This window comes from Equus quagga, chromosome 2 (genome assembly GCF_021613505.1).
Source record: "Equus quagga isolate Etosha38 chromosome 2, UCLA_HA_Equagga_1.0, whole genome shotgun sequence".
Lineage (NCBI taxonomy): Eukaryota > Metazoa > Chordata > Mammalia > Perissodactyla > Equidae > Equus > Equus quagga.
Window position 1 is genome coordinate 80,840,463 of NC_060268.1, and position 27,619 is coordinate 80,868,081.

The 27,619-nt window shown below is 35.3% G+C and overlaps 1 protein-coding gene across 7 annotated transcripts in view; it reads right to left on the reverse strand.

The window, feature by feature from the left end:
* MEF2A (myocyte enhancer factor 2A) overlaps positions 1-27,619 on the reverse strand; it is a 167,046-nt gene that overhangs the window by 47,777 nt on the left and 91,650 nt on the right. For all 7 annotated transcript variants that reach the window (XM_046653016.1, XM_046653019.1, XM_046653018.1 and 4 more), the window contains exon 3: positions 18,200-18,403. In XM_046653016.1, coding sequence (XP_046508972.1) covers positions 18,200-18,403 — 204 coding nt within the window. The remainder of the gene's footprint in view (positions 1-18,199; positions 18,404-27,619) is intronic.

Here is a 27,619-nt window from a genome sequence, read left to right on the forward strand (position 1 = left end):
CCATGCTTCATTTTTAACTACTGCCTAACAAGAACTGAAATGTTCTTTGACACATGCTCAATTTTATAATGGTAACTGTCAAACTCCCTTTCAAACTAATAGAATCACAGCACTCAGAAGTGAAACTATGGAATTTAAAGTACTCAAGAGGTATATATTCATGGTGTTCCATTAAAGCAATCCACAATATCACGATCCACCTTAAATCTCATTTCTGTGAAGCAGCTGAGCAATAAATGCTCCACAAATACTGGCTGAATGGATAATAAGTCAGATCTAGCATAAGGTATAAATGAGTACTTGTAAAAGAAACAATATGTCTTAAGTTCCAAGGAACTTAAACTAGCCTATTAGCATTTCTTTTAAATGAGAAAAGTTCTTTTCCCCATTTTTAATAATTGTTTCCAATTTTAAAAGATACTTATTCTTCCTAGACACTTTGAAAACACAAAAAAAATTCTTAAAATTGTGAAACATACATAAAGAAAAATGCATCAAAATTTATACAAAATTCAACAATTATGAAATGAACACCAGTAATTCTAATCAGGTCAAAACACAGACCAGAACCAGAACCCTAAATATCTCCCTCAATCAACCTCCTCTCTCCCCTCTACAGGGATTATCATCCTAACTCTGTGATGACAACCTTCTGGACCTTCGTTATAGGTTTATGACATACATACATATTCTGAAAAATAAAATTTAGCTTTGCATATTTTTAAATATTATGTGAATGGAACATATGCAATGTATTATTTTGTCTTGCCTCTGTCATTATATATTATGTTTATGAGATTCATCCATAGGGTTGAACATAGTGACAGTTTGTTCATTTTCATTACATATTGTATTACATTGTACAGGGGGGAAAAACACTTCATCCCTTCTACCGCAGATAGACATTGGAGTTACTTCAATCTTTTGGCTATTATGAAAATAGTGCTATGCACATTTTTGCAGACATAGTCTACTGCATATCTGCATATATTTTTCTGGGATATCTTCTTAGGAGTGGAACTGCTAGTTCATAAAATATGTGGATCTTCAGTTATACTGATAATGCCAAACTACTTTTTAAAGAAGTTGTATCAATGTACCTTTTCTACCTGCAATGAGGATTTAATTTGCATTCCCCTGCGAACTAAGGAAATGAAGCACATTTCATATCTATTAGCCATTTGGATCTTCTCTTTAGTGAAGAGCCTATTCAAGCACTTTGCCCAGTTTTCTATTGTTTATCTTTTTCTTATTGCTTTATAGTCATTCTTTTATTTGTAATCAACATAAGTCCTTTGCCAATTTTATGCATTGAAAATCATTTCCCACTCTGTTGCACGTTTCTTTTTTGTGTGTGTGAGGAAGATTAGCCTGGAGCTAACATCTGCCGCCAATCCTCCTCTTTTTGCTGAGGAAGACTGGCCCTGAGCTAACATCCATGTCCATCTTCCTCTACTGTATATGTGGGACGCCTACCACAGCATGGCGTGCCAAGCGGTGCCATGTCTGCACCCGGGATCCAAACTGGCAAACCCCAGGCCGCCAAAGTGGAACGTGCGCACTTAACCGCTGTGCCACCAGGCCGGCCCCAGCATTTTCTTTAACATTTGTCTTTGGATGAAAATGGGTTAATTTTAATAAAGTCAAATTTATCAATTTTTTCCTTTACAGTTGTCCTTTATGGTAGTAACTCTTATGTCTTGTATAAGAAATCCTTCCCTATCTCAAAATCATGAAGATATTCTCCTATATTATCTTCTAAAAAGTTTTATAATTTTGCCTTTCTCATTTACGTCTATAATCTTCCTAGAGGTAGACTTTGTGTAAGACATGAGGTAGGTTTACTTCCATGGCTTTCCCATATATATATCCTTGTCTCAGCACCATTGCTTTAAGAGTTTGCTCTTTTGTCTTTGATTTGTGATGCCATAATTATTTGTATATGTGCACGGTTGTGTTTCTGAGCTCTATTACTCCACTGATATGTTTGGCATTTAGTATTTGTGCCATTGCCACAGTATCTTCATTAGTATAGCTTTAAAATTAGTCTCAAGACATGGTAGTACAAATCTTCTCACCTTGTTATTCTTCTTCAGAGCGTCTTTTACCCTTGAATTTCCCTATATATTTCAGAATCAGTGGTTGAATTCTTTTTTTTTTAAAGATTGGCACGTGGGCTAACAACTGTTGCCAATCTTCCTTTTTTTGTTTGTTTTTAAGGATTGGCACCTGAGCTAACAACTGTTGCCAATCTTTTTTTTTTTTTCTTCTGCTTTATCTCCCCAAACCCCCCTGTACACAGTTGTATATCTTAATTGCATGTCCTTCTAGTTGTGGGATGCCGCCTCAACGTGGCCTGACGAGCGGTGCCATGTCCGCACCCAGGATCCAAACCCTGGGCCAGCGCAGCGGAGCGCGCGAACTTAACCACTCAGCCACGGAGCCAGCCCCAGTTGTTGAATTCTTAAAAAAAGTTTCTTGGGATTTTGATTGGCATTTCCTTAACTCTATACAGATTGTTTTAGGTAGCACAGATATATACAATACTGAGACTTCCAGTCCATGATAATAGGATAACTGTCAAGTTGATGCTGCAGTCCTGGGATAAATCTAACTTAGTCATGATGCATTATCCCTTTTATATATTGCTAGATTTAATATCTGTATTAGTTAGCATAAGTAATGTAGATGCTTTAACAAACAAATCTCAGTGGCCTAACACAATGAAAGTTTACTTCTTATTCATAAAAGCCCACTGAGGATGTCTTTTTATCTCAGAGAGCCTTGCGTGAGATTATTCAGAGTCCAGTCATTTTTCTTGGTTCCACATACAAGACCTCAGAGTTCCTACCTGGATTCTCTGTACCTGGCTGGCAAATAGGGAAGAGAGAGTATGAAGATCATGAGGGAGATATTGTACAGGTCAGGCCTGGAAGAAGCAGGTATTGCTTTTCTTTACATTCCATTGGACAACTCAGTCACATGGCCACTCTCAACTGCAAGGGAGGCTGATACACAGAGTCTACGTGTGTGCCCAAGCAGTAAAGAAAATGGGACAATGTGAAAATAAAAACGTCTCCAATAAAAATGATGTGAACTCAAAGAAGTGGACTAATATTTCATTTAGGAGTTCTGCATTCATGTTCAGTGAGACTCACTTAGTCTTCTTTTTTAGAACTCTCCTTGTTGGTTTTGCAACCAAGGTTAGCATAGCTTCATATAATGAAGAAAGGGGAGTTCCCTCTTTTTCCAATCTCTGGAACAGTTTGTGAAATGTTGGCATTACTTCTTTAAAAATCCGCTAGTACTTTCTTATGAAGCCACCTGTATTTGGGGTTTCTTTGTGGTAAACGTGACAATAAGACTATTCAGGTTTTCTATATCTTCATGATTACATTTCATTAAATCACCTACTTCTGGAAATTTGTCCACTGCATCAAAATTTTGAGGCACAAGAGGAACCTGAGATTTTATGTACTCAAAAAAGTATATTACAATAGCTGTTGAGTAGGAAATTAAATGGACCTTCGTGATCTAGTTCACCTCCTGCATTTATAGAGGCGAATAATAAACTTCGGAGAGATCCAAGTACTCACCTACCTCAACCTCACACATCACACAGCTATTCAGTGATAGAACTAGAACTAGAATCTAAGTGTTCTGATAATCCAGTTTAGCGCTCTTTCCACTACACTGTGTTAGTTCAGCTGATTCAACTGCATTTATCAGTCAGCAAACAAATGGAGAACGTACAGATGACTGTGATCAGAAGCCACTTCAACCAGTGGGAACAGAGCACATTTCTTGCACATGTCGTTGTAGGCACTGCCTTAAGACTCCTTTCCTCCCGATCTTACCCATATCTTTCTCAGCAACAAGTGTGTGATGTTTAGGCTATAGCTTTTTGGAATTCTAAATTTTAAAAAATTTTTGAATTTTTTAAAATTTTAACTTACCCAGTTCTATGATACTCCTAGGTTTGACTTAAAAGATTTCAGCAAATGGTAATGATACTTTTCCTCCTCCGCCTCAAACCTGGGGCCCTTGTCTCATAAGAGCTGGCTACAGAGCAGCAATCCAGTAGTCTCTGCTCATCAACAGGGGTAATGTAATTCTGCTGCACATCTCCACACATAAGGGAATGCTTTAATAGAATTGGTTCTCAGTGTACTGTGAAGTCAGGAAAGTGTATTTGCAAAAGTCCTGGCTGTCTGGCTGTTCGTTCTTCACTCTCTCTCTCTCTTTTTCTTTTTAATTGCACAAATGACTTAATCTACCTTTATTCTTTTTTCTTCTTTAATACAACAAAATTTATTGAGAGCATCCAACTAGATTCTGATATTCACTGATAAAACAGACATGAGTCACTGTCCACATGAAGCCTGTGGAGGTCATTTGATTTTCCCATGAAGACTGGTTTCTTACCATGGTAGTCTGACTTGGTTTGAGCCCCTTCTTCAAAACCCTGAGGTGGTTTAGTTGCAAAGCTGACACATAGTGTTTTGCCTTCATCACTGAAGATATTTTCTCTGGGTGTAGAATTCTAGGGTTGGATTCCAAATACCTTCTTCCCAATACATTTAGGAAATCATTTCATTGACTACAGATTTCACTTTCTGCTGTTTAGAATCAGTCAGCACTCCTTTGAAGATAATCTATTTAGGTTTTCTCTTGTATTTTATTTTCTGCAGTTTCACTATGTCTATGTACAGATTTATTTACACTGCATGAGATTTGTTGGGCTTCTTAAATCTGAGGATTGTGAACTCTCATCAATCCTTCAAACACTGCCTCTGCCCTATGCTCATTCTCTCTCTCTTCCCTTTCTCCTTTAAGAATGTCAATTAAATTAAGGGTAGAATTTCTAACCAATCCTCCTTTTCTCTCAACCTCTCTTGGTATTTTCCACCTTACCATCTCTTTGTGCTGAATTCTAGATAATTTCTTCTATCTTTCAGTTCGTCAATTCTCTAGAGCTATGTCACATATACCTTCTATATGTCTACTAAGTTTTTGTTTTTTTGTTTTTTTTGAGGAAGATTAGCCCTGAGCTAACATCTGCTGCCAATCCTTCTCTTTCTGCTGAGGAAGATTGGGCCTGTGCTAATATCCATGCCCATCTTCCTCTACTTTATATGTGGGATGCCTGCCACAGCATGGCCTGCCAAGGAGGGCCATGTCTGCACCTAGGATCCGAACCAGCAAACCCTGGGCCACTGACACGGAACGTGCGAACTTAACTGCTGTGCCACTGGGCCGGCCCCTGTCTACTAAGTTTTAAGTTTTGGTTCTTGTATTTTTTCATTTCTAGAAGTATTTCATTCTCTTCAAGTCTGCTATATCACTTCTTTTATAGTTTCCTGTTTCTTGCAGATATCTGTAAACTTTTTTATTAAAACATAGAAAGTGAAATTGTTTATAATCTATATATAATAATAACAGTATCTAAAATGTTTAGATGTCAGTTTCTACTATTTCTTGCTGAATTTTGTTTATTGTGCCTTGTTTTCTTTTATGGTTGGCCGTCTTTGTATGATGGATGCTCAATGGTTTTGAAAGGTTATTTGAAGGAGATTTTTGATGCCGAGAATAAGGCACCTTTCTTCAAAAAGGATATAAATTTGCTTTTTCTAGGTACCTGGAGCACTAGTTTTCTTGGACTTCTTGTGTTATATGACTCTGGCCTCTGATCCCACCCAATGCTGGTACTTGTTTTACAACCTCTCAGAGACAGCTTCTCTTTTTTACTTTTCTTGTTCTCCTCTTTGCTCCATCTGTTCAGAAATCTCCTTGCAGTCTCTGCAAGCAAGAAAAAGGCAGAGAATTTCCATCTTCTTGAGGTCCCACTCTGACTCACAAATGTAAATCCACCAAAACCTGAAGCTTAGTTTTTCAACTGTTTTATCCAGGTGGGCAAATGACTCAAGGTAGCCAGAGGTTTAAATATTTCTTTACCTTTTAGGCTCTCATCTTTTCTGAGATTTTGGCCTGGCATATTCCTTAGCTCTTTGATGCTATAAAGAAGTTTTTGTATAATTCATCTAACATTTTCAGTTGTCTGCAGCTGAAAGGTTGGTCCAGATAACCAGGCCCTACATAACTGAAATAATAAATCAACATTTTTAGGAAAAAGTGAACTAAGCGTTTTCTAACGACATCCATGAAGTTGTTTTTTGATTACCTTTAAGTTAAATGTAAAAATTGAATGTAAAAATGTAAAAAAATTTCCACAATTTGTATGGAATTCCACTGTCAAGTTCCTCAAAAAGTTAAACACAGAGCTACCATACAACCCAGACTAAATTCCACTCCTAATGAGATACCCAAGAGAAATAAAAACATGTCCATATAAAAACTTGTACACAAATTTCATCAAAACATTTTCCTAACAGTCAAAAAGTGAAAACAAGCCAACTTCCATCAACTAATAAATGGATTAAAAAAAGTGCTATATCCATACAATGGAGAATTATTTAGCCATGGAATGAAGTACTAACACATGCTACAATATGAATGAGCCTTGAAAACATTATGTAAAATGAAAGTAGCCAGACACAAAAGATCATATATTGTATAATTCCATTTATATGAAATATCCAAAATAGGCAAATCCACAGACACAGAAAGCAGACTAGATTGCACAAACTTGTGAATATACTAAAAATCACTGAATTATGTAACTTAAAATGGTGAAGTTTATGGTCTATGAATTATATCTCAATAAAAGGAACAGAAAAAAAGTTAATCTCAAGTATGTCTATAATACTCACTGTAGTGGCCACTAGTGACACTAAACTGCCTGACTGATCATTCAACTGCACACGATGGTGAAGGATATCTGGGGCAATAATTTATAAAGATATTAGGTAGTATGAAAACACTTTATGCAGGTTACTGAAAACTCTGAAAATTTTTACTATAATTATGAATAATAATCACAATGGAATTCATACCTATTCAATCCTATATCCATATATATTAACATTACCAGTGAAGAGAACTACATGAAACAAAAACCAATGGAATCTATGAGAACAACTTTCTTTACATCCCAAAAGAAACTAGAATAATACAACTTCCCTCCTCTGAATAATTTTCTTTCATATAGCAGCCATTTATTCAGATGAACATAAACTGATTAATGCTATCTTTAGAAAAGGAAACAAAAAAAAAACTTCTATGGTTAAAAAAATACAGTCTGCTCTACTATGAGGTATTTAGAAATGCAAATTCACTCATATGAAACTGGTAAGTAGGGAATGATGTCAGTGTAATAAAGAAGTCACTCTGGTTCACTGGTGATTTTTCCCAGGCAAGATGAGCCAGAAAAGTGGGAATACAATTATAACCTTTAGCAGGAAAGAAGAAAGTCCTCCTGACAGCATGAGCACTTATCTGGATTATAGGAAAACTTTAAATGAGGGCTTCAGAGGAGTACTCCCAGCCTTGCTGCAGGTTGTACTATTTCCCATGCCTACTTCAACAGCAACTCCCCCTTCCCCCCCAGCACTCACTGCTACACTGCCATCTGTGCTGTCCTAAGACCAACTATCTCCAACATCTCCAACCTAATTAAGTGCTGCCAGCATTTCTATTCAAGTAATTTTGTGCATTTCTAATAGCCACTGTGGTAGCCACTGTGGTAGCCACTAGCTACACTAAGATGACTCACTGAGCAGTTCAAGCTATCTTCTCAATTACCATTTATTTTTTATTTTGTGTTGGTGCTCAGAACCAACACAAACTAAAAAACCAGGTTTTGCAGTTTGTGAGAATTTTCAGGAATGCATAAACTGCATTATAATGAAAACACCTGTACTTTTCTCTTTTTAAGTCTCTTTACTTCTCTAAGGGCTGGAAGTAATATACACTGGGAGTAGATGTGGAAGATGGGGAGATACAAAATAAAGGCATTGTTTCCAGTGTTACAGGGTGAAGAGAAGCACATCACCTTCATTCTTGAGCTTTATTTCCACTTAACGTGCTTTAGTTTTTGTCCTCATCAGTTTTGGGTAACATCTGATGGAGTTTCAAGAGTATCATAAATGAGTTAACACTGAAGTAAGCAACACCACTTTCAGTTCAATTCTATAAGTCATTATTAAGCTGTGTGCTGGATCTTTGGGAATCTATTGGGAAGAATACTAACGCTATTTAGCAAAGACTTTGCCCAAGGATCCACAGTTTTTCTGAGATAGACCCAAGGTCTTCAAGAGAACATTATTTAAGCTTTGGGTTGTCATTATGTACTGGTATGACCTTGCACAAGCCCTTTACTTTCTTTGGACTCCAGCTTCCTTAATCAATTAAATGAAGCATAGAACTAGATCAGGGTTTCCAAACCTTTTTATAACACATAAACTCCTTTTCATAATAATATTGGTCATTTAGTCATTTTTGCATGATAAATAATAAAGTGACTTTAGGTAAAATATTTTAATCTAAACTGTTAAAGATCATAAAGATTATTCATAAAATATGTGATCATATTTACATTATGATCAAATTCTAAACATTTCCTTTTCTACAAATGATTCACTCAAATTTTTACAGATCAATTAAGAAAAGCACGGTGTCAATATGTCATATTCTTTAGAACACAGTCTAATCTTCCTTCCCCAATTAAACCAAGTGGAACAGGCATTCTTCCTATAAATCTCAACATTACTAAAAACTTACAATTAAGAGAAAACTTAGTCTATTTTTAAAAGCTATAAACTTCTTTTAAAATGCTGATTATCCAACAGATTAGTATTCTCATAATAATTATTTAACTACCTAAACTTTTAAACACCTCTAACAGCTGTCCAACACCCATAGGACAATGCCAAATGTCACAGCCTGTTATTCAAGAAGCTCCATCAACTATATTCAGTCTGTCTCTTCCTTACCTTTATTCCTCTCCTATACAACTCTCTATTCTACAGAAATTTCGTGTATGATGTGTATTTTTTAATGTATATTCAGTTTTCCTAGCACCATTTATTAAAAATACTTTCCGTTTCTCATTGAGCTACCTTCGTACTTTTGTCAAACATCGATTAACCTTATACATATGGGTTTATTTCTGAGCTCTCTAGTCTGTTCCAGTGATCTCCATGTCTATCCCTATGCAAATACCAAACTTTCTGGATTACTGCAGCTTTAAAGTACATCTCAGAGATTGAATATCTAGTGAGAATAAGCCCATCAGCGCTTTTCATCCTCTCTCCACCACCATGATTAATATATAGTGGGTCTGGGCGTGGAGGTGTTTGATCTAAACCAGTACAATCAGAATTAATTTTAGGACAAATGCTGGGAATTCTGGTGCACAATTTATCTCTGATGCTTTATATTGGTGCTTAACAATATGGTAACCACTAGCCATATGTGGTTACTTAACTTAAAATTAATTAAAATTAAAAATTAAGTTCCTTAGTTGCACTAGTCATATTTCAAGTGCTCAACAGCTACACATGGCTAATGGCTATCATATTGGACAGCACAGATTTAGGACATTTCCATCATCACATAAAGTTCTACTGGAGAGTACTGCTTTAGAGGATGCTGTACGCAGATGGAGGGCCTGGAGTTGCCACTGTCAAGATGAAGAAGCCAGCATCAGGACAAAGCTGATGCGTGAGGGAAGGCAGAAACCTGAAGCCCACTTCAACAGAGCCTACTCTCTACCACACTGTTGGATTTTTTCGTTATGTGATGTAACACCCCTATTTTAAAGACCAGTTTCCACCAGGTCTTCCTTCTGTTGCTTGCAATCAGAAACAACCTAATGAATTGTTTGCAAAATGCTACTGCATACCTTATTTCAACCGATCCTCAAAACCTACAAGGTTTAGAATTTAATATCACTCTCTCTTCCTATTAAACATTGAGCTTAGTATTTGGTACTGTAAGCATTCAATAAATAACCGATTAATATAGCCTAAAAGTGTTAATTATATAATACTAGAAATTTACTTTGAATTACTAATAAGGGAAATATCCTATAATAGGATTTGAGAGTGATAATAAAACCTTCACAAAATGCCTAAATATGCACCTAAACCCTTATTTTCTACTGTCCTACAGAACATAACTGATAGATTTTTTTTACACCCCAAAGTAATAGAACAATTTTTTAAACCTCAATTCAACTATACAAATGTGGAAAATAGCAATGAGAATATTTTAATTATATAGTATTATGAGATAATTCTACATGAACACTGGTAGCATAAAAAAGCAAGCTGAGTTTTTAAATTCCTGTACAAATACTGGCTACTATTTCTAAGTTCTTTTTGCAGAACATAAACGTTTTTGAGGTTCTCAAGATGGATTCTGGAAGTAGCTCAAGCCCAGAAATTACCAGAAAATACCAAACCAGTTATACGAAAAGAAAATTTCTATACAAACAAAGCATGACAGAAAAATATTCTCCATTTGATTCCATAGGTAAATTCCAATATGAATAACCAAGCTTTGCTTTATTCTCTAAGACTCAAGCATGTAGCGTATTCACCAAGTTTTAAAAAATCCCTAACATTTTAAAAACAGTATTAAAAGTTTACCTTTTGGTGTTTTACTGCTGATGAGTTAAAATAAGAATTACAAGAAATATCCTTTGAGTAAAGAAATACAATCACATATGAATGCACCTACACATACATTCTTCATAGAATATCCTTAGGATACAGAAATATCAAAGCACACATTAAAAGTTGTGCATCAACCCAAACAAAAACCTAAAAAACTGTAAGCTATGTTTACTTTTCCAAAATATAAGAGGTTCATACTACTATTTTGAATTGTTTACAGGTACAACACTGATTATATAATTGTAAATTAAAAAGCAGAGTTATGACTAATCTATGCCAAGAAGATACCTCTTTTCCTTTAGACTCTAGATCCCTATACAGAGTTTCTCTTGGAACTGAGCTACAAAAATAACTTCAAAATAAATATGGAAACTATACAGCTATCTCCTTAATTTTAAACTATGTGTCTGAATAACCAGGTTTAAAAAAACTGCATGTCTGCATTAGCAACCTTTTATATAAGAGAACTGAAATATCACTTAGACTCTATATATCTCACATTAACGGGCAAATACAGAACATTGTTACATATGGTAAGTAGCCTGCATCTTTTGCTCTAAATAAACTTCTAACTCTAATAGTAGCATAATATTCATATGTTGAATGATGAATATTTGGTGGGAAACATCAAAATCTTGGAATTCTAAGTGTCTTGAATCCAATCTGAAGTGTAGCCAAAAAAGGACTTCTCTAGTAAGATAATAAAATAGCCAACACATCACCTCGTTAAGAAAACAGCAGTTACCACTGTATTCCCAGTGTCTAGCACAATGACCTGTACTTGGTAGGAAAAGTACCAGTGCAATAAAAAAAATGGAGAAATAAGGCATTACATTCAATATTTTTACCCTTTTCCTCTTTCCTTTTGACTTCTTTCAAAAAAATTTACAATTCAATCCTAACACAATTTATAGTTTGAGAAGTGCAAGACAGTTAGTAAAACCCATCCAGTTATTCTATTAAGCTCTTTCAATAGCTACCCAAACCTTCAGGAGAAAGTCAAGGGCCTTATACACTTCTCAGGTCTTTGCTATTTCCACTCTTCACTATACTACAGCTTTATTTAGCTGATTTTAACTCATACAGTAATTGTGCAATGTCTGATTTCCTAATTTCCACATACACTGCCCCCTGACCTAGAACACCTTTTTTCTACCCCTTTTCCCTCTTAAACCCTATCCTTTAAAGGACTCAGGTGATGGTGTCACCTCTAGAGGAAGTTTTCTCTGACCACTCTCCCAATCCTCTGTACCCTCCTTCTCTCACTGGTCAGAAATTTGGCCAAGGTATCCAAGAATTCCCAGAAAAAAAAGAACAATTTATCTGATCATAAGTACTAAAACACTCCTCCGTGACACATATGGACATAAAAAGGGCACACAGGTATTTGTCAATAACACAAGAATGCATTACAGAAATGTGAGCTATATTATAAAGTGATAAATATTACCCTTTTCCCCCATAAACTCCTGTTTATATATCAACAACATCAGTCTCTGATGGAGAAAAATCTGACCTCAAGAAAACAAAAATCACATATTGAGATACATAGTTCCTTATAAAAAGCACATAAATGAAAACTAATAATTGTATGATAAATAATAATTTTCAAATACATAGCAAAATAAAAATAGTAAAACTGATATTGCAAGAGCTACGGTGATTGCTGTTTGAGGTGATGGTGCAGGACGTGTGAGAAGAGGAGGAGGGCCATGAGGATTGCATGCCTCACCCTGTGAATCACCATCCTGCTGCTTCAGGCTCTGTTAGGAATAAAAGAGCAGGGCAGGGGGCTGGAGATGGAGGGAAGCTTTGTCTTGTCTTCAGATGTCTCATTATTTTTTCCCTTTCCCTGCTGCTCCACTGCAACCCTGTAAAACATTAGGCAAGCCTCTTAAACACTCCCTGTCTGTTCCATTCCTCTTCTGTAACATGGGGAGAAAAAAACTGACTGGCTCAAAAAGGCTCCCTGAGGACATTATAATACTGTCAGAAAACCTAAGCATAATCATGCCTCTAGTTCTATAAGGTCAGCACTAGATAATCTCAGGAGACAAAAGTCACTTATCTTCCTTTCTTGCTCAGCTGAGGAACTGGAGTCCATCTTTCACACATCCCCACCAGACCCCCCCCAAATACATTCAAAGAAACACTTATAACCAAATAGAATTTAACTGAAAGGTAACCTATTAGAAATGTGTTCCCTAGCTTGTAATTCACACCAAATATCGGCATACTATTTTGAACTGCTTTTTAGAATAGGTCTTAAAAGTTACAATTTGTGCTTGCTCACTGCTTAAAATTATTTCCGAGGATATTCTTGGGGATAAAAATATTTTAAAAGCTGGATAACCACTGCCAAGACATTGTATGTTAACTTGAAGCTTTTAGACTCACTGCACTTAGGATGAGTTAATTCAAGTTAACATAAAATGGCTTAAGCCTCATCTCAAGTTTCTAATTCAGTAGTCTGAGGTGAGGCCCAAGAACTTAGATTTCTACAAGTTCTCTGGTGATGCTGATGCTGTGGTCACGATACCACACTTGGAGAACCACTGATTTTAAATACTGTACTCCTGGCATGATCACTTTTACTACCAGGTATTTTTATTTAATAATTGATAGATAACTGCATACAACTGGCATCTTATATTGATTCCCTATGCTCTTTTCTTTAAGTTATCTCCAAATTCCTTTGCAATTTGAAAGTAGGCAGAGACTACTGAGACTTAAAAAAGATTTTGTCTTCCTTCAGAATTCAAATTATCATCATCTTACTTCATTTACCACTGTGCCTCAATTTCCTCAACTGTGAAATAAGGACAATAAGAGAGATTCGATAATATAAACAAAAGCCTTTGGAAGAGTACCAAGTCACATTAAGTACTTGATAAATATTATCTATTATTCTTACTGCAATTAACCTCACTAATTTTCTGTTCATTATTAAGGAAAACTTATTCATGTTTTCTGTATGTTATATATTACTCCCATATGTATAAAATCCTATCTATTTATGGTGAAATGTCCAGAGCTGCAATGGGTTCAGTAAACTGGGGAGCAAAGGGAAGGGATCATGTCAAAGACCCAGGTTCTAATCCCAGTTCTGCCACTAAATTGCTACATGACTCTGGGAAAGTCATTTAACCCCAGTCTCAATTTCTATTTCTGAAAAAGCTTACCTTGGATATGAAGATCAAATGAGATAATGCAAGTGGAATTTTTTTTTAAGTACTGTAGTATTCCTGTGATGAAGAAAATCTCTATTTGGGAACAGTTCACAAGATATTAACAAGAGAGAGAAACAGCCATGGCCCCTACACTTAGATCCTTAAATGACAGCACAACCATCTGAATCACCTCATAAGCTATTTACTGAATGTTTTCCAATGCCACTAAGTCATAGCTATTGTCAAAATATTATGAGCAAGAATATTTAATATTTCAAATATTCCTGCAAGTGAAAGGAAAAAGTGAAAACAAAAGTAATCTCAGGTATTTGTTATGAAGCAGCTGCTAAAATCCTCACTTCATGCCTTTAGCATAACTTTTATTTTGATACAGAACTCTTTTATTGGCTCTAGGCTTTTATTTAGTTTAAATTTAATGTATACACACACATATGAATAATGATGACTAACTGAATTTTGCATAATACAGTTCACAAGTCTTTAAACTTTTATTTACTAAAAAGAAATTTAGAGGGTTCTAACATTTTCTTTGTACATTTCAACTAAATTACCACTATTTGTAGGACCAAACAAAAGTCTGCCACCTATTTTTCTATCAATGCTCAACAACATGAAAAGATACAATGTAAATGTTTGATGACATTCTTTGCATAATGTTTCCTAATGCAATTCAGGAAATAAAGTAGTAAAACTCAGTTTTTGTAAGGAATTTATTCCTGAAAAGTAGTGTATAAACACTTTCAAATAAGATGTCAATTTTTTTTTCCTTTGGTGAGGACGATTGTCCCTGGGCTAACATCTGTGCCAATCTTCCTGTATTTTGTATGTGGGATGCCACCACAGCATAGCTTGAAGAGCGCTGTGTAGGTCTGCGCTTGGGATCCAAACCCATGAACCCTGGGCTGCTGAAGCAGAGTGCGCAAACTTAACCACTATGCCACTGGGCCAGCCCCAAGACGTCATTTTAAACACAGCAGGGGTACTCTCCATTTCAAAGAAATCCAGTTATGAATCTCTGTTTATAAAGTTTACCTTAATGACAACCTTCTAATTTACTAATGTGTAAGTTTCCATTTTCATATATTTAGCTTTCTCAAATCCTACAAGACACTGCAGACCTTATAATACCTAAATGCAATTTAAAATATGTAAATGCTGTTGATTAAAACAAACAAGGCTATACAGCAATAATTTTTTATCAACTGCAATTAAAATGTTAAAATTGATTACAATTTTAAGAAACTAGTTTTAAAAAATATAGGTAATATGAAAATGGTGAGCAAAGATAGAACACCATTCTGCAGATGGATTTCTAATACCTGTGGTTAAAAATTGAAAGGTAAATAAATGTGAGCACCATGTCTTCCCTTTTGTTTATCATCACAATATTCTCATACCAACTACTTTTAATATATTATATTTATTCTATAGTGTTCCCAGAAAACATACTAGATCTAATTCTACAGGCATAATACACGCACATCCTTACACTGCAGACTTTATAAGTGTGGTTAACAGCACAGGGCACCCATCCTTCTTCTCTTCACAGTACACAGTACACAGCCCCAAAAGGGTTTGTGTGTAGGACACCAGAGAACAGAAATACATCTACAGAACACTCCATTTTAACATATTCAAGACTCCGTCAAAGGGTATTTTAGTAATATAGGGGCAAGTAAAATCCTGCTGATTTTAAAGACTAACAATACAACAGGAAATAGGTGAATTCAGGTTAGAGACCTTATGGAAGTTGTTCACAGAGTTTTCAGTTAGTTTCACTGTTGCTCATATTGTAGAAGGAAATACTCTAAGGTAGATCACATATAGCTGTTTATGCCTCCATTTACTGCTGATATACTCAGCCACATGAGATGGCTAGAGTCCATAACATCACACCAACTTGTTAGAAGTTTATGGATATAAAAGTAAAAAATACTTACAATGGTATTCTAAAAACATCCTTAAATGAGATATTGGTAAGGGACTTAGAAAGTGGCCCATAGGAAGTTCTATATAAGTATTCGTCATTACTCTTGTTCTGTAAACTTAGTCTGGTTGACAACAATCTTTGTAGCTGCATTCGTATAGCCATAACTACCAATGATAAAAACAACTCAGATAGGTATGCACTACTAGTGAGGATGCAGCTGCATCACCTTTATATGTGGAAGAAAGAATATTTTACAGGCGTAACCATCATTGTCTTATAATGAAGCTTACCTCAGTAAGACATTAACACACAGGAAAGGTGAACTAAGCCTTATAATTTTTCCTACCACAACAAATTAATCCCTTATAATCCAATGTATCTTCTACCCATTATGTATTTACATAATTCAAAACTTCATAAAGAACTATCAGTAAGATTCATGTTTGCTTATATCAAAGAAATGCAATTAAAAAGAAAACATCAAAATCCAAATTGACAATTAAGCTGCAAAAGTTTTCCTTCATATTGAAGCAGACTGTAATACAGGAGACTGCTAAGAAATGTTTGGGATTTACACTCTCACACTGTGATTGCTGACCACAACAGAGATGAAGACTGAGGTAGTCTGAAAATTCTGTGAGGATTAAATTAGACTATATTCTTCATATTCTCTAAGGAAGTACGTTTTAGGCTGTGTGAAGTACCCTCGACTTCCTGGGGCCAAGAACCACAACTGCTGCAATGAAAGAGCAGAGTGGTCAGGGTTAAGGAGGTGGTTGCCTTCTATAATGAAACCAGCTTGAACATCTGTTTGTTGACATTATTAGAGTCAACTCTATTTCTTTGTTTCACTTAAGGCAGTGGAGCTTTTGATAAGACATAGAGGTTTTTAAAATAAGATGTTTTAAACTAAACACAACAGGGATACTCTCCATTTCAAGGAAATCCAGTTACAAAGTCTCCTATAAACCTTACCCAAAGGATGATCTCCTAATTTACAAAATTACAATTCAAAACGCATTTTGATATATTACAGGGAAAGAGTCCACTAAATAGCTCATGTTGCATATAAGTGATAAGATATAACCATAAATGCTAAATGATATCAAATAATTTACAATTGATATAGACAAAACTGTGTTAAGGGGTTTGGCTAAAGATGTATCATGTAGTTTAACTGGAGTGATCAAGGAAAGCAAAATCAAAAGCTTTACACACATTTCAGGGGGCGGTTCACCAAAGTGAGCCACTTAAACAAAACCATGGACAAATCAGGCCACAGAGATGAGTCATAACTTTAATTATGCTATATTTTTACTTCTCATTTCAAACAACTGATTAATTGCTTAAAAAGGTAAGAGGAGTGTTTTTTTAATACAAGCAGCAGAATTTTTTTGCAGTTAACAAATTAAATCAAATTACTATCCAAAAAGGAATGGCAAAGGCAGAGAAATATAGGGGAAATTTAAAATGCATTTACAGAACTATAACATAATCTGTGCAGGCAAATAAATTAGATTCCTATACAATAAGATAGTTAAAGTATCTTTCTCTATCTTAATTTCAGTTATTCGAATAAGATCTAGATTGGGACTCCACTTCTTCTTTTAGTTAGTTTTGCATCATTTCAGATGGCTTCAGTACTTTCATCAAGGAAATTCCTAATTTACTGAACTACTTTTCTAATATTACAAAGCAGCCGAAGTGTATTATCTTGTCAAGTAGTGAAAAAAAAATTCTGTTTTGAATAAAAATGAAACAAAAACTCCAAATACAAACAAAAAAGACAAAAGTAAATATGAAGCTAATTTAAAATACTATTAGAAATATACCTGGTAGGTAATCTTTTATAAGAAGATTTTGCAGCAGAAAGAATTAAAGGGGAAAGTATATTGGTTCTCCTTTTTGAAGGTTTTGTTTTAAAACACTATCTCTGAATAAACGGAAATCACTCTAAAAAATTCCTTTCTTTATTTTCACTTGGATTGGCAGACTAGAAGAGATATTGAAGGGCAATAGACAAACAGAAGAGAAAATCAGGATGTCTTCCCCCCACAACTAAAGCACTATTAACAAAATAAAAATATTATTTACATCATTTTCTTCTATTTCATTAGTGTTTAAAGTTGTGCGTTGCCCTGGCATAATGAAATGATTAAGACATATTAAAACTATAACTTCATACTGTCTAAAGTGATATAGTTTCTTACCAATATTAATTTAGAAACTCATACAAAATAAGTAATCACAGATGAAATATTATACTTGTGGATATGGTACAACAGCCTAATGTACTTCATCTCAACGAATAGGATATGTTTACAATGTAAGTGGGTCATCACATAGCAATAATTAGATCCTTCTAAGAAATGACTCAGAGAAAAGATATATCTATAACTGATTTATCTTTTGGATGTAAAAAGCAATCTGACAGTTAAAGTTATTAAATGGAACATTTCATTATTATCTGCAATTCAGGCATTACTAGATATATGTGTTACCTCAACAATATCCGAGTTGGTTCTGCTTTCATGAGGTTCATTATATTCTGTATACTTGAGAAGAACTTTGTCCATATCAGTGCTGGCATACTGAAACAGTTTGTTAGAGCTGTTGAAAATGATGAGTGCTATTTCACAGTCACAGAGCACACTAAGTTCATAGGCTTTCTTCATTAATCCAAACTTTCTCTTTGTAAAAGTGACCTAGACAATCAAAGAAAAAAAAAGTGCATTTTTATTGAAAGCATTAGTAGCACTTGAATATAGGCTATATGAACATGAGCTATCTTTTAATACTGAGATTTCAAAAATGGAAAAGCTTCCCAGCCTCATGCTCCACATGAGCCTCTTCCTCCCCCATTTGCCACAGGACTACAATCCTACAAACATCTTCTATCTCCGAGAGCTCTGATAGAGCAGTCTCCTGAGAAGGTATTCCTTTATCCTTGGCTGCCACTCCACTGCAGAAGGCCAAGAACCAGAGAGGGAAACAGTTGACTAGTGGCCCCTTATCATCCGGCTTAAAATTGCTACAGTCAGAAACCCCAAGTCCCACCTCAAGCAATCCATCATCACTCAGACTTTAATCTCTAGACAACTAAGTACATCCACTAATCTAATTCATACCTTTCCTCCCTCTCAAGCCGCCCTTCTATTGCACCCACAGAAATTCACAGTGTAGGATCAGCAATTTCCCCAATGTCCTCAAATTCTTTGATTATTTCTTTCTCTGGCTGAAACCTGTCATCCAAAGTCCTCTCAAATAGGGACCAATATGTTTTTGTTTTTAAATATTACATCCCCTAAACTCAAGGGCCTAGACGATATGTCCTTTTTGCTCCCTATTCTCTCTTCCAAATTATTTTTCATTCCTTCTCCTTCAAAAGCCCCAGATATTCTGAAGCTCTTGCCATGAAATTTATACCACCAATAACCCTCCTTGTGGTGGACACCAAGTAACTCCCTGATCACCTCTCCCTTATGCACGATAAGTATCACCTGACTACTTCTCTTTCTAGACCCACTCTCATCTTTGGTGACTTCAGCATCTGTGTAAAACATCATTGCAAATACCTTGGCCTCTCAGTTTCTTTATCTCCCAACCTCCAAATGATCAACCTCCTCATGTCAAGCACCCACTCCTACTTTCATATGTTTAACTCTGCCACCACCAATAGTTGCACCACCTCCAAAATCTCAATTTAATGCATTCCACTTTGTCTCCTATCCAGCTCTTCTATTTTATATTATCTCTCCAGAAATTCTTTAACCATTATCAAATCCTCTAATCCATTTACCTCACCACTTTGTTACAATCTATTCTCATGTCCTTTTTTCCCTCTTTAGATTCCATGGTCCATCATATTTTCACTCCCTTGCAAACACACAGTAACTCCTTTACCCTTCTCTCATTAACATACTTGCCTGGCAAAGCCCCAACCAGGCACTGACCCCCTATACATATACCCAATTATCCCTTATCTTTATCCAAGTAGCTGACAATTCCTGGGAACACGAATACATACACATACATACATACACACACACACGCACACACACCCCGGTGTTTCTAAATTGATGACCATAAATCTTAACTAATGCTCAATGTTGCCTGACAATCATAACTTGGCTTATTTGCCTCACTAGCCCATTCTCCAAGTCAACTATTTCCCACTTTCTCTCCCTCAAATCCACTCTCCACTGATAATTGTGCCTCAAACCATTGAGAAAATAGAAATAGGCAGGAACTATCTCAATTCCCATCACAAAATCTATCAGTCCAAACGCTTCATCTGTACTTTTCCACACTCTCCCTTCACTGCTGTTATTACTGACATTTCTGTTCCTATTCCTTTCCACATGCTTCGCTCTCTTCCCCTATCATGGTTTCTTTCCTCCTTACTAGATAAAAGATCCTAAGTATATAAACATGCTCTAGAATCTCCTTTGACTCCACATTGCCCTCCAGTTACCATCCCTTCTCTTTGCTCTACTTCAGAGTAAAATATTTGAAAGAAACGTCTATTGTTGTCTCCAATTTCTCACCACCTACTCTCTCCTCAACCTACTGCAATTAGACTTCCATTCCCCATATTCCACTAAGACTTGTCAATATCATCATCCGTTTGTGTGATTAAAGTCAACGGTCACTTTTTTGTTCTTATCTTACTATATATCTCAGCAGCATTTGACAAAGTTGACCATATTTTCATTCTTCCAACACTTTCTTTTCCAGGGTTTATGACACAACATTATCCTGGTTTTCCTCCTATTTCAGTGACTGCTTCCTCTCAGCCTTTAGAGCTATATCTTCTTCCTCTGCTCAACCTCTATTTATTGAAGTGCCCATGAGCTTTAGATACGGACTCCCTTCTCCTCTTTACCCTCACAGTCCTTACCAGGTGACTGCATCCAGCTTCATGATTTTAAAACCAACAAATATGCTCTTTCCACAGTCTTCTCCATTTCAGCAAATGGCACTACCATCCACTCAAACAAAACCAAAAAAATCCAAGAGTTGTCCTTGATCCCTCTTAGCCCAATAACCTACGCTACCCAATCAATAAGCAAACTGTGTGTCAACTGTACCTCTAAAACATAACCTAGTTTATCTATTTCTATCTACACCACTACCACCCTAGGCTACGTTATATCATCTCTCATATATATTAGTTACATCTTATTGGATTTCTTGCTTCACTTCGTACCCTACTGTGGTATGTTTGCCATATATCTGCCAGAGTGATATTTTTGAAACATAAATCAAAATGTATAAGTGGGAGTTTAGAGTTTTTCTTTTCTGTTTTTTAAAGATTGGCACCTGAGCTAACATCTGTTGCCAATCTTCTTTTCTTCTTCTTCTTCTCTCCAAAGCCCCTCAGTACACAGTTGTATATTCTAGCTGTAGGTCCTTCTAGCTGTGCTATGTGGGACATCGCCTCAGTATGGCCTGATGAACGGTGCCATGTCTGCGCCCAGGATCCAAACCGGCGAAACCCTGGGCCGCCAAAGTGGAGCACATGAACTTAATAACTTGGCCAGGGGGCCAGCCCTAGAGTTTCTCATTGCACTGAAAGTAATATCCAAACTCATTAAGCAAACAAAATGAATGATCTGGTCTCAATCTCTCTATCTGACCTTATTTCTCATCATCTTCTCTTACACCCATTAAGCTGCACTGGCATGCGTGCATGCATGCATTGCATGCATGTGTGTGTGTTTTCCTCAACCGCTAGCTACTTTCCACCTTAGGAACTTTGCTATTTTGCCTTTCTGTGGAACAGCCCTCACATCACATCTTACTAATGATTTCTTCCCTCATCTTTTAAAAATAAATCTCATTATTTAAACTTTTTAAAAAGTCCTTATACTGTAAAATACACAAATACATAATTGTATATAAACGCATAGATGGAATATAATGTTTTTTGCTTGCCTCCATTCTTTTCCTTGCACCAACATAAACCCCTCAACCATGTTTTCAACTTAGTATTTTTTCATTCCACATTTTTGTACAAGATCATATACTCATATATACACATAAGGTATTTTGTCAGCATTTTACAAAACTAGGACTCTATCAGTACTCTTCATTTTGTTTTTCTCATTCAACCACACCTCATGGATATGTCTCTAAGTCAAATGGTATATAGTTCTAAGGTACTCTTTCAAATAATTTCATAATTTTTTCAAATAAATGTTACTACTCTTTTGCTAGTATGGTAGGTATAAAATAAAAATCTCATTTCTCTAATATGCACTTTCCTAACCCATAGAGATTAGACATCTTTTTCTATTTGTTGTCATTTGAGATTTGCTTTCTCTAAACTGACTACCTTTTAATCATTTTCCTACTTAGTAATCTGTTTTTTACTTGCCTAAGTAAGAGTTCCTTGTACAGATATCGACCACATTTACAAATATGTTCCCAAATTTCTCATTTATATACTTAGTTCACATATCATTTGTCATTAAAAAGTTCTACATTTTTTATTATTGATCACAACTGTTTTTCAAAATTCTGGCATTGTAGTATACTATTATAAGAATATAATGAACGTAAGAATACCATTATTAAAATACACTTTTAAAACACTGAAATCAAAATCATTTATGTCTTGAGATGCACCTAGATGTACTTCCTGCATTAAAATTTTGAATTTAGCAAAGGTGCAGTCAGTGAGAAAATGTTTTTCCACACTTTTAGTACTGAAGAAGAGGAAGAAAATGACAATCAAAAAATGGAAGCATTTATTGCAAGAAAAATTTTTAATCTATTCAAAGACTTTCAAAATAAGTGAGTTATGAACAAGACAGTACTAAAATTGAGACAGGCAGTGCTGCTTCAGAACATCCATTAAGCATGACTGAAGAAAATTCTCTGAAACAAAACCATAGTTCACTATCAGTAAAAAAAAAAAAAAAAAAAAAGAGTACAGAACCTATTGTCCTTTCCAAAAATACTTCTTTGAAAATATTTCTTCAAAGTTATCAATCAGAAGGAGCTAAAGATGAAGGAAGGGGTTAGTGGAGGAAGAGACTTAGCTTATAACAATTTCCTCTCTATTCCTCCAGCCTTCTCCAACTAGAGTAAGGCCAAAAAGAGGTTTTTTTGCAACTAGAAAAATCTGCACAAAAATACACTTACACTTTAGTGATGACACCAAAGACATAACATTGAAAACTTCAATCTTAGTATTTCACTTTCAAGCTTTATAAATTAAATCTTTTTCATTTTTTCTATTGTGCTTAGTCTTTTTTTCTTTCTTTCTTTTTTTCTTTTTTTGGTGAGGAAGATTCGCCCTGAGCTAACATCCATGACAATCCCTCTCCATTTCTTTTTGGTATGTGGGACACCTCCACAGTGTGGCTGGTGAATGGAGTGCACCTGGAATCAAACCCATGAACCCAGGCTGCCAAAGTGGAGCACATGGAACTTTAACCACTCAGCCATGGGGCTAGGCCCTGTGCTTAGTCTATTTTTAAACACTGATATATTGCTAACAATTTATTCCAGAATTACAATGTAAAATTAACTATATATTCCTATATATTCATTTTTGTCATCTTTTTAACTTTTTATTTTGAAATAATTACAAACTTGCAGACAAATTTCAAAAAGTAGTACAAAACCTTCCATATATCCTTCAACCGAATTCCCCAACTGCTAACATTTCACCATGTTTGCATTCTCTAAATAAACACACATAAACAATTTTTTTCTGAATCCTTTGGACTAAGCTGTAGATTAAAAGGTCCCTTAAGTACTTTTTAAAAAACAAGGACAAAGATAATTATCAAAAACAACACGGATATAGCACTATCATCTAATCTACAAACCTTATTCAAATTTCTCAACTGTCCCACTAATTTCTTCACAGGAAAAAAAAAGTTTGGTTATTTTTCCCCCTAGTGCAGGATCCAATACAAGGTTAGATGTTGCATTTAACTGCAACATCTGAAACAATTCTTCTCTCTGTCTTTCAGGACCTTGGCATTTTTGCAGAATACAGGCCACTTATATTGTAGTACGTCTCTCAATTTGGCTTTCTCTGATGTCTTTGATTATATTCAGATTGTGCATTTTGGGCAGAAATAGCTTAGAATTGATATTGTATCCACAATAGACCACATGAAAATTCACACGTCTATTTGTCCCATAACTAGTATTGTTAACTTGGTTAAGGTAGTATCTGCCAGTTTCTTCCCTGCAGTTACTATTTTCCCTTGTAATTAATAAGTATCTTGTGAAGATTTCTATGTAAACATCCTATTGTCTCATCAAACTGTCGAATGGAGATTTTCTAATTCCATTATATTTTCTATCTACATTTACTAGTTGGCATTTTACTGTGAGACAGTTTTCCTTTTCCTCTATTCATTCATTCATTCATTCATGTCAACACCAACTCATGGGTTCTTACATTATTCTATGAGCTATAATCCATTAGTATCTTTATTTTGATGTTCAAATTGTCTTTGATTTCATCAGCGAGAGACTAATTGGTTCCTGGGTCTATTTGACATGTTCCCAATATTCTTCGAACTTGCTGGCACAGTGAGATGTTCCAGGATCATTCTATTCTTTCCCTGACCCCAGCCCTAGAATCAGCCATTTCACCAGGGAGCCATGATTCCTTTGGATAGAGAACTGTATTTAGAAACCAAGATCTGGATGGTAAGTTACTTGGGTGTCAGGGTTTCAAGGCCCTCTCAACAGACAAGAGCTAGGAAATGTGTGTGTACACATACACACCTGCCCTTCAATATCTATTTCTATTTTTATCAAAATGCATTAAAATCTGTGATACTTCCAAATCCAATTCTATGCCGTAGGGTTTATTCTAGCCTTCCCCATTTCCATAGTCGTTAATCTCTTCTCTGAAAGTAAGAAACCCAGCTCCCATTACCCACAATACATTTACTTATTTGCTCAGTCTTAGAATATACTTTAAGTAGTTTTTAAATAGCTAACCCACACTATGAAAAACAAACCTACCAACTAAAGACAAAAGAAAGTTCTTCTGTCTATAGTCCAAAGGACTGGGTCGAGATAAATGCATACATAATTTTGTTAGATATTGTCAAATACCACTCCCTCAAATGGTTATACAAATTTGTATTCTCATCTGCAATGTATAGAAGTGTCCACTTCTTCACAGCCTTGCTAACACTTTCATTAATAAAAATGTCTAGGGCTACGAATTTCTTCTGATTTCTATATTAAATGCATTCCATAAATATTGATGTGTACTATTGTCACTATTATTTTTTAGAAATTCTGTAATTTCAGTCTGTATTTCCCCTTTTACCCAAAAGTTATTAGACTGACATAAAACTTGTCAAAAAAGAAATTCCCAGGTAGGATTGGCCTTTAAAACAAAACTAATTTCTAGCTTTACTACATGGTAATCAGCATGCATTTGTAATATTTCTTCTTTATTGAGTTTACTGATGTATCTTTGGTTAATGTATGATCAATTTTGGTAAATGTTCTGTATGCATTTATATACTTTTTTCTGAGTGTAGTTTTCAACACATACACTTTAGGTTTATCTTCACGATTATGCTGTTTAGATCTGGTACATCTTCAATTATTTTTTGTCCATTTGATCTATCTCATACTAAGAACAGTGTGTTTAAGTATCTTATTATTAGTTTGTTTCTATTTGTTTCTTTGCATCTCTTTCAGTTTTTGCTTGATGAAGGCAGTATTTAGTATGATATTCCTAATTCTTACATCTTCAAGGTGAATTACAGCTTTTAGCACTAAAAAGTATCTTTCTTTGTCCCATTTAGTGCTTTTTGTCTTCAATCCTACATTGTCTAATATCAGTATTACAACTCCCATGTTCTTACTGTTTCCATATGTCTAATATCCCTTTTCACATCCCTTTTTAGTCTTTCTGATCATTTCACTTTAGGTGTGTCTCTTTTTGCCTATAGTTGGGTCTTGTGAACTACACTGAAAATGTTTTTTTTTTTTAATAAATGAGTTAATCCCATTCAAATTTATTGATATGACTGATAATGCTTAGAGATTTCATTTTAATATTTAATACACATATTATGTATATTGCTTTTTCTCTAAGCAATATTTTCTTCGCTTTTTTAATTTTTAATTTTTTTTTTTTGTATTTAGGAAGATTAGCATTTTTGTTTTAGTGGTCACCTTTGTAGTTACAGATTTTTTAAATGCCCTGGATCTCCTGATTTCACGTCTAACCTTTCACTATTTGGTCTATCAATTCTTAATGATCTTAACTCCTGCCTATTGCCTAAACAATAACCAGTGTGCTTACTCTACTTTCCTCTTTCCCTCTCCTTTCTCCCACCATGTTTCAGTTGCATTGTTTCTGCTTTGTCAAAACAAGTGAAATAATATACAGGGATACTTCGTTTTATTGCACTTCACAGATACTGCGTTTTTTAACAAGACCCTCCACCAGCCAAAAGATTATGACTTGCCAAAGGCTCAGATGATGGTTAGCATTTTTTAGCAATAAGTATTTTTTAATTAAAGTATGTACTTTTTTTTTAGACATAATGCTATTGCACACTTAATAGACTACAGTAAAATGTAAACATGACTTTTATATGCACTGGGAAACCAAAAAATTCAAGTGACTCGCTTTATTGTGATATTTGCTTTACTGTGGTAGCCTGGAACCAAACTCATAATATCTCCAAGGTATGCCTGTATAACAAGTAATGTATAACATATTACTGTTCCACCCTTCTCCCCATCATTGCTTTAAGCTTAAAGCTATAATTAAGTACATTAAATGTTGGCCATGAATCTTCTTGCTTTAGTTTCCTCAGCCATCTCTCAGTTGTATGAAGTTCATCCTGAGGTAATTGCACAGTGGCTCATAAGTACAGAATTCCCTGAGCTCTGGTATGTTTAAAACTTGTTTTTATACCCTTTATATTTGAAAACAGCTTGACTACCAACAAAATCCTTGCTTCACACTTTTTTCTTGCATTTTTTGAAACTGCTGCAATATTTATTGTTGCCTTGCTTTATATCTTGTTTTTGTAAAATCTGATGCCATTCTAATTCTCTTGCACTTAGGAATTTGTTGTTGCTTTATACCTGGAAGCCCTGAGAATTTTTTACCTTAAAATCTAATAGTTTCAGTAGGATATGTATTAAAGTTGATCTCTCCAGGTCCAGTTATTCTTGGTATCTTATCTTCCCTTATTAATGAACGCTTTCCTTTGATTATGGTTTTAAATATTAGTTCTGGTTCTATGGTCTTCTTTTTCTTCTTCAGGGACTGTAATTATACATAACTTTGATCTTCTTTAACTATCTCACTTTTCAACCATCTTCTCTCTAACCCTTTGAAATTACCTACTTCATTTTCATTCACTGAACAAATTGAATATTACCATCTCTTTTTAGATTCCTCAGAGAATTGAGGTCACAGGGCAACTTCTGCCCCTCAAATTGGAGGCAGACAGGGAGATACTGAGAATCATAAATTACTGGACCCAAAAGCAGAAACCTTCACAGGAACCAGTATCAAGTAGGAAAACCTGAACTCTAATTGGTGAAATGCTGGAAGCTCAGTGTGGACAAGGATAAAAGTTAAAAACTCCAGAGGGCAGGGCCCAGTCTTGGGGGAGGAGGCTACACTTTTATGAGTTTTGCCTCCAGGACCCTATCAGGCTCTCACAATAAAAATCAGAGAAAAATCCCCTTGTGCTTTAAGCAGGGAGAGGGAAAAAAGTAGCCATTTTGAAATATGCCAGAGCATTCTGTTCTTTACAAACTATTTTACCAGAGCCTAACTGATAGGGGTTTTATCAGAACCTAACTGACCTGGGGAAAGGGAAATACCCAATTCTAGTTCCCTCCAGAATTTAATGTAAGCAAAGCAAAATACTCAGCTCTAACCCCCTCCAGCCATCCTG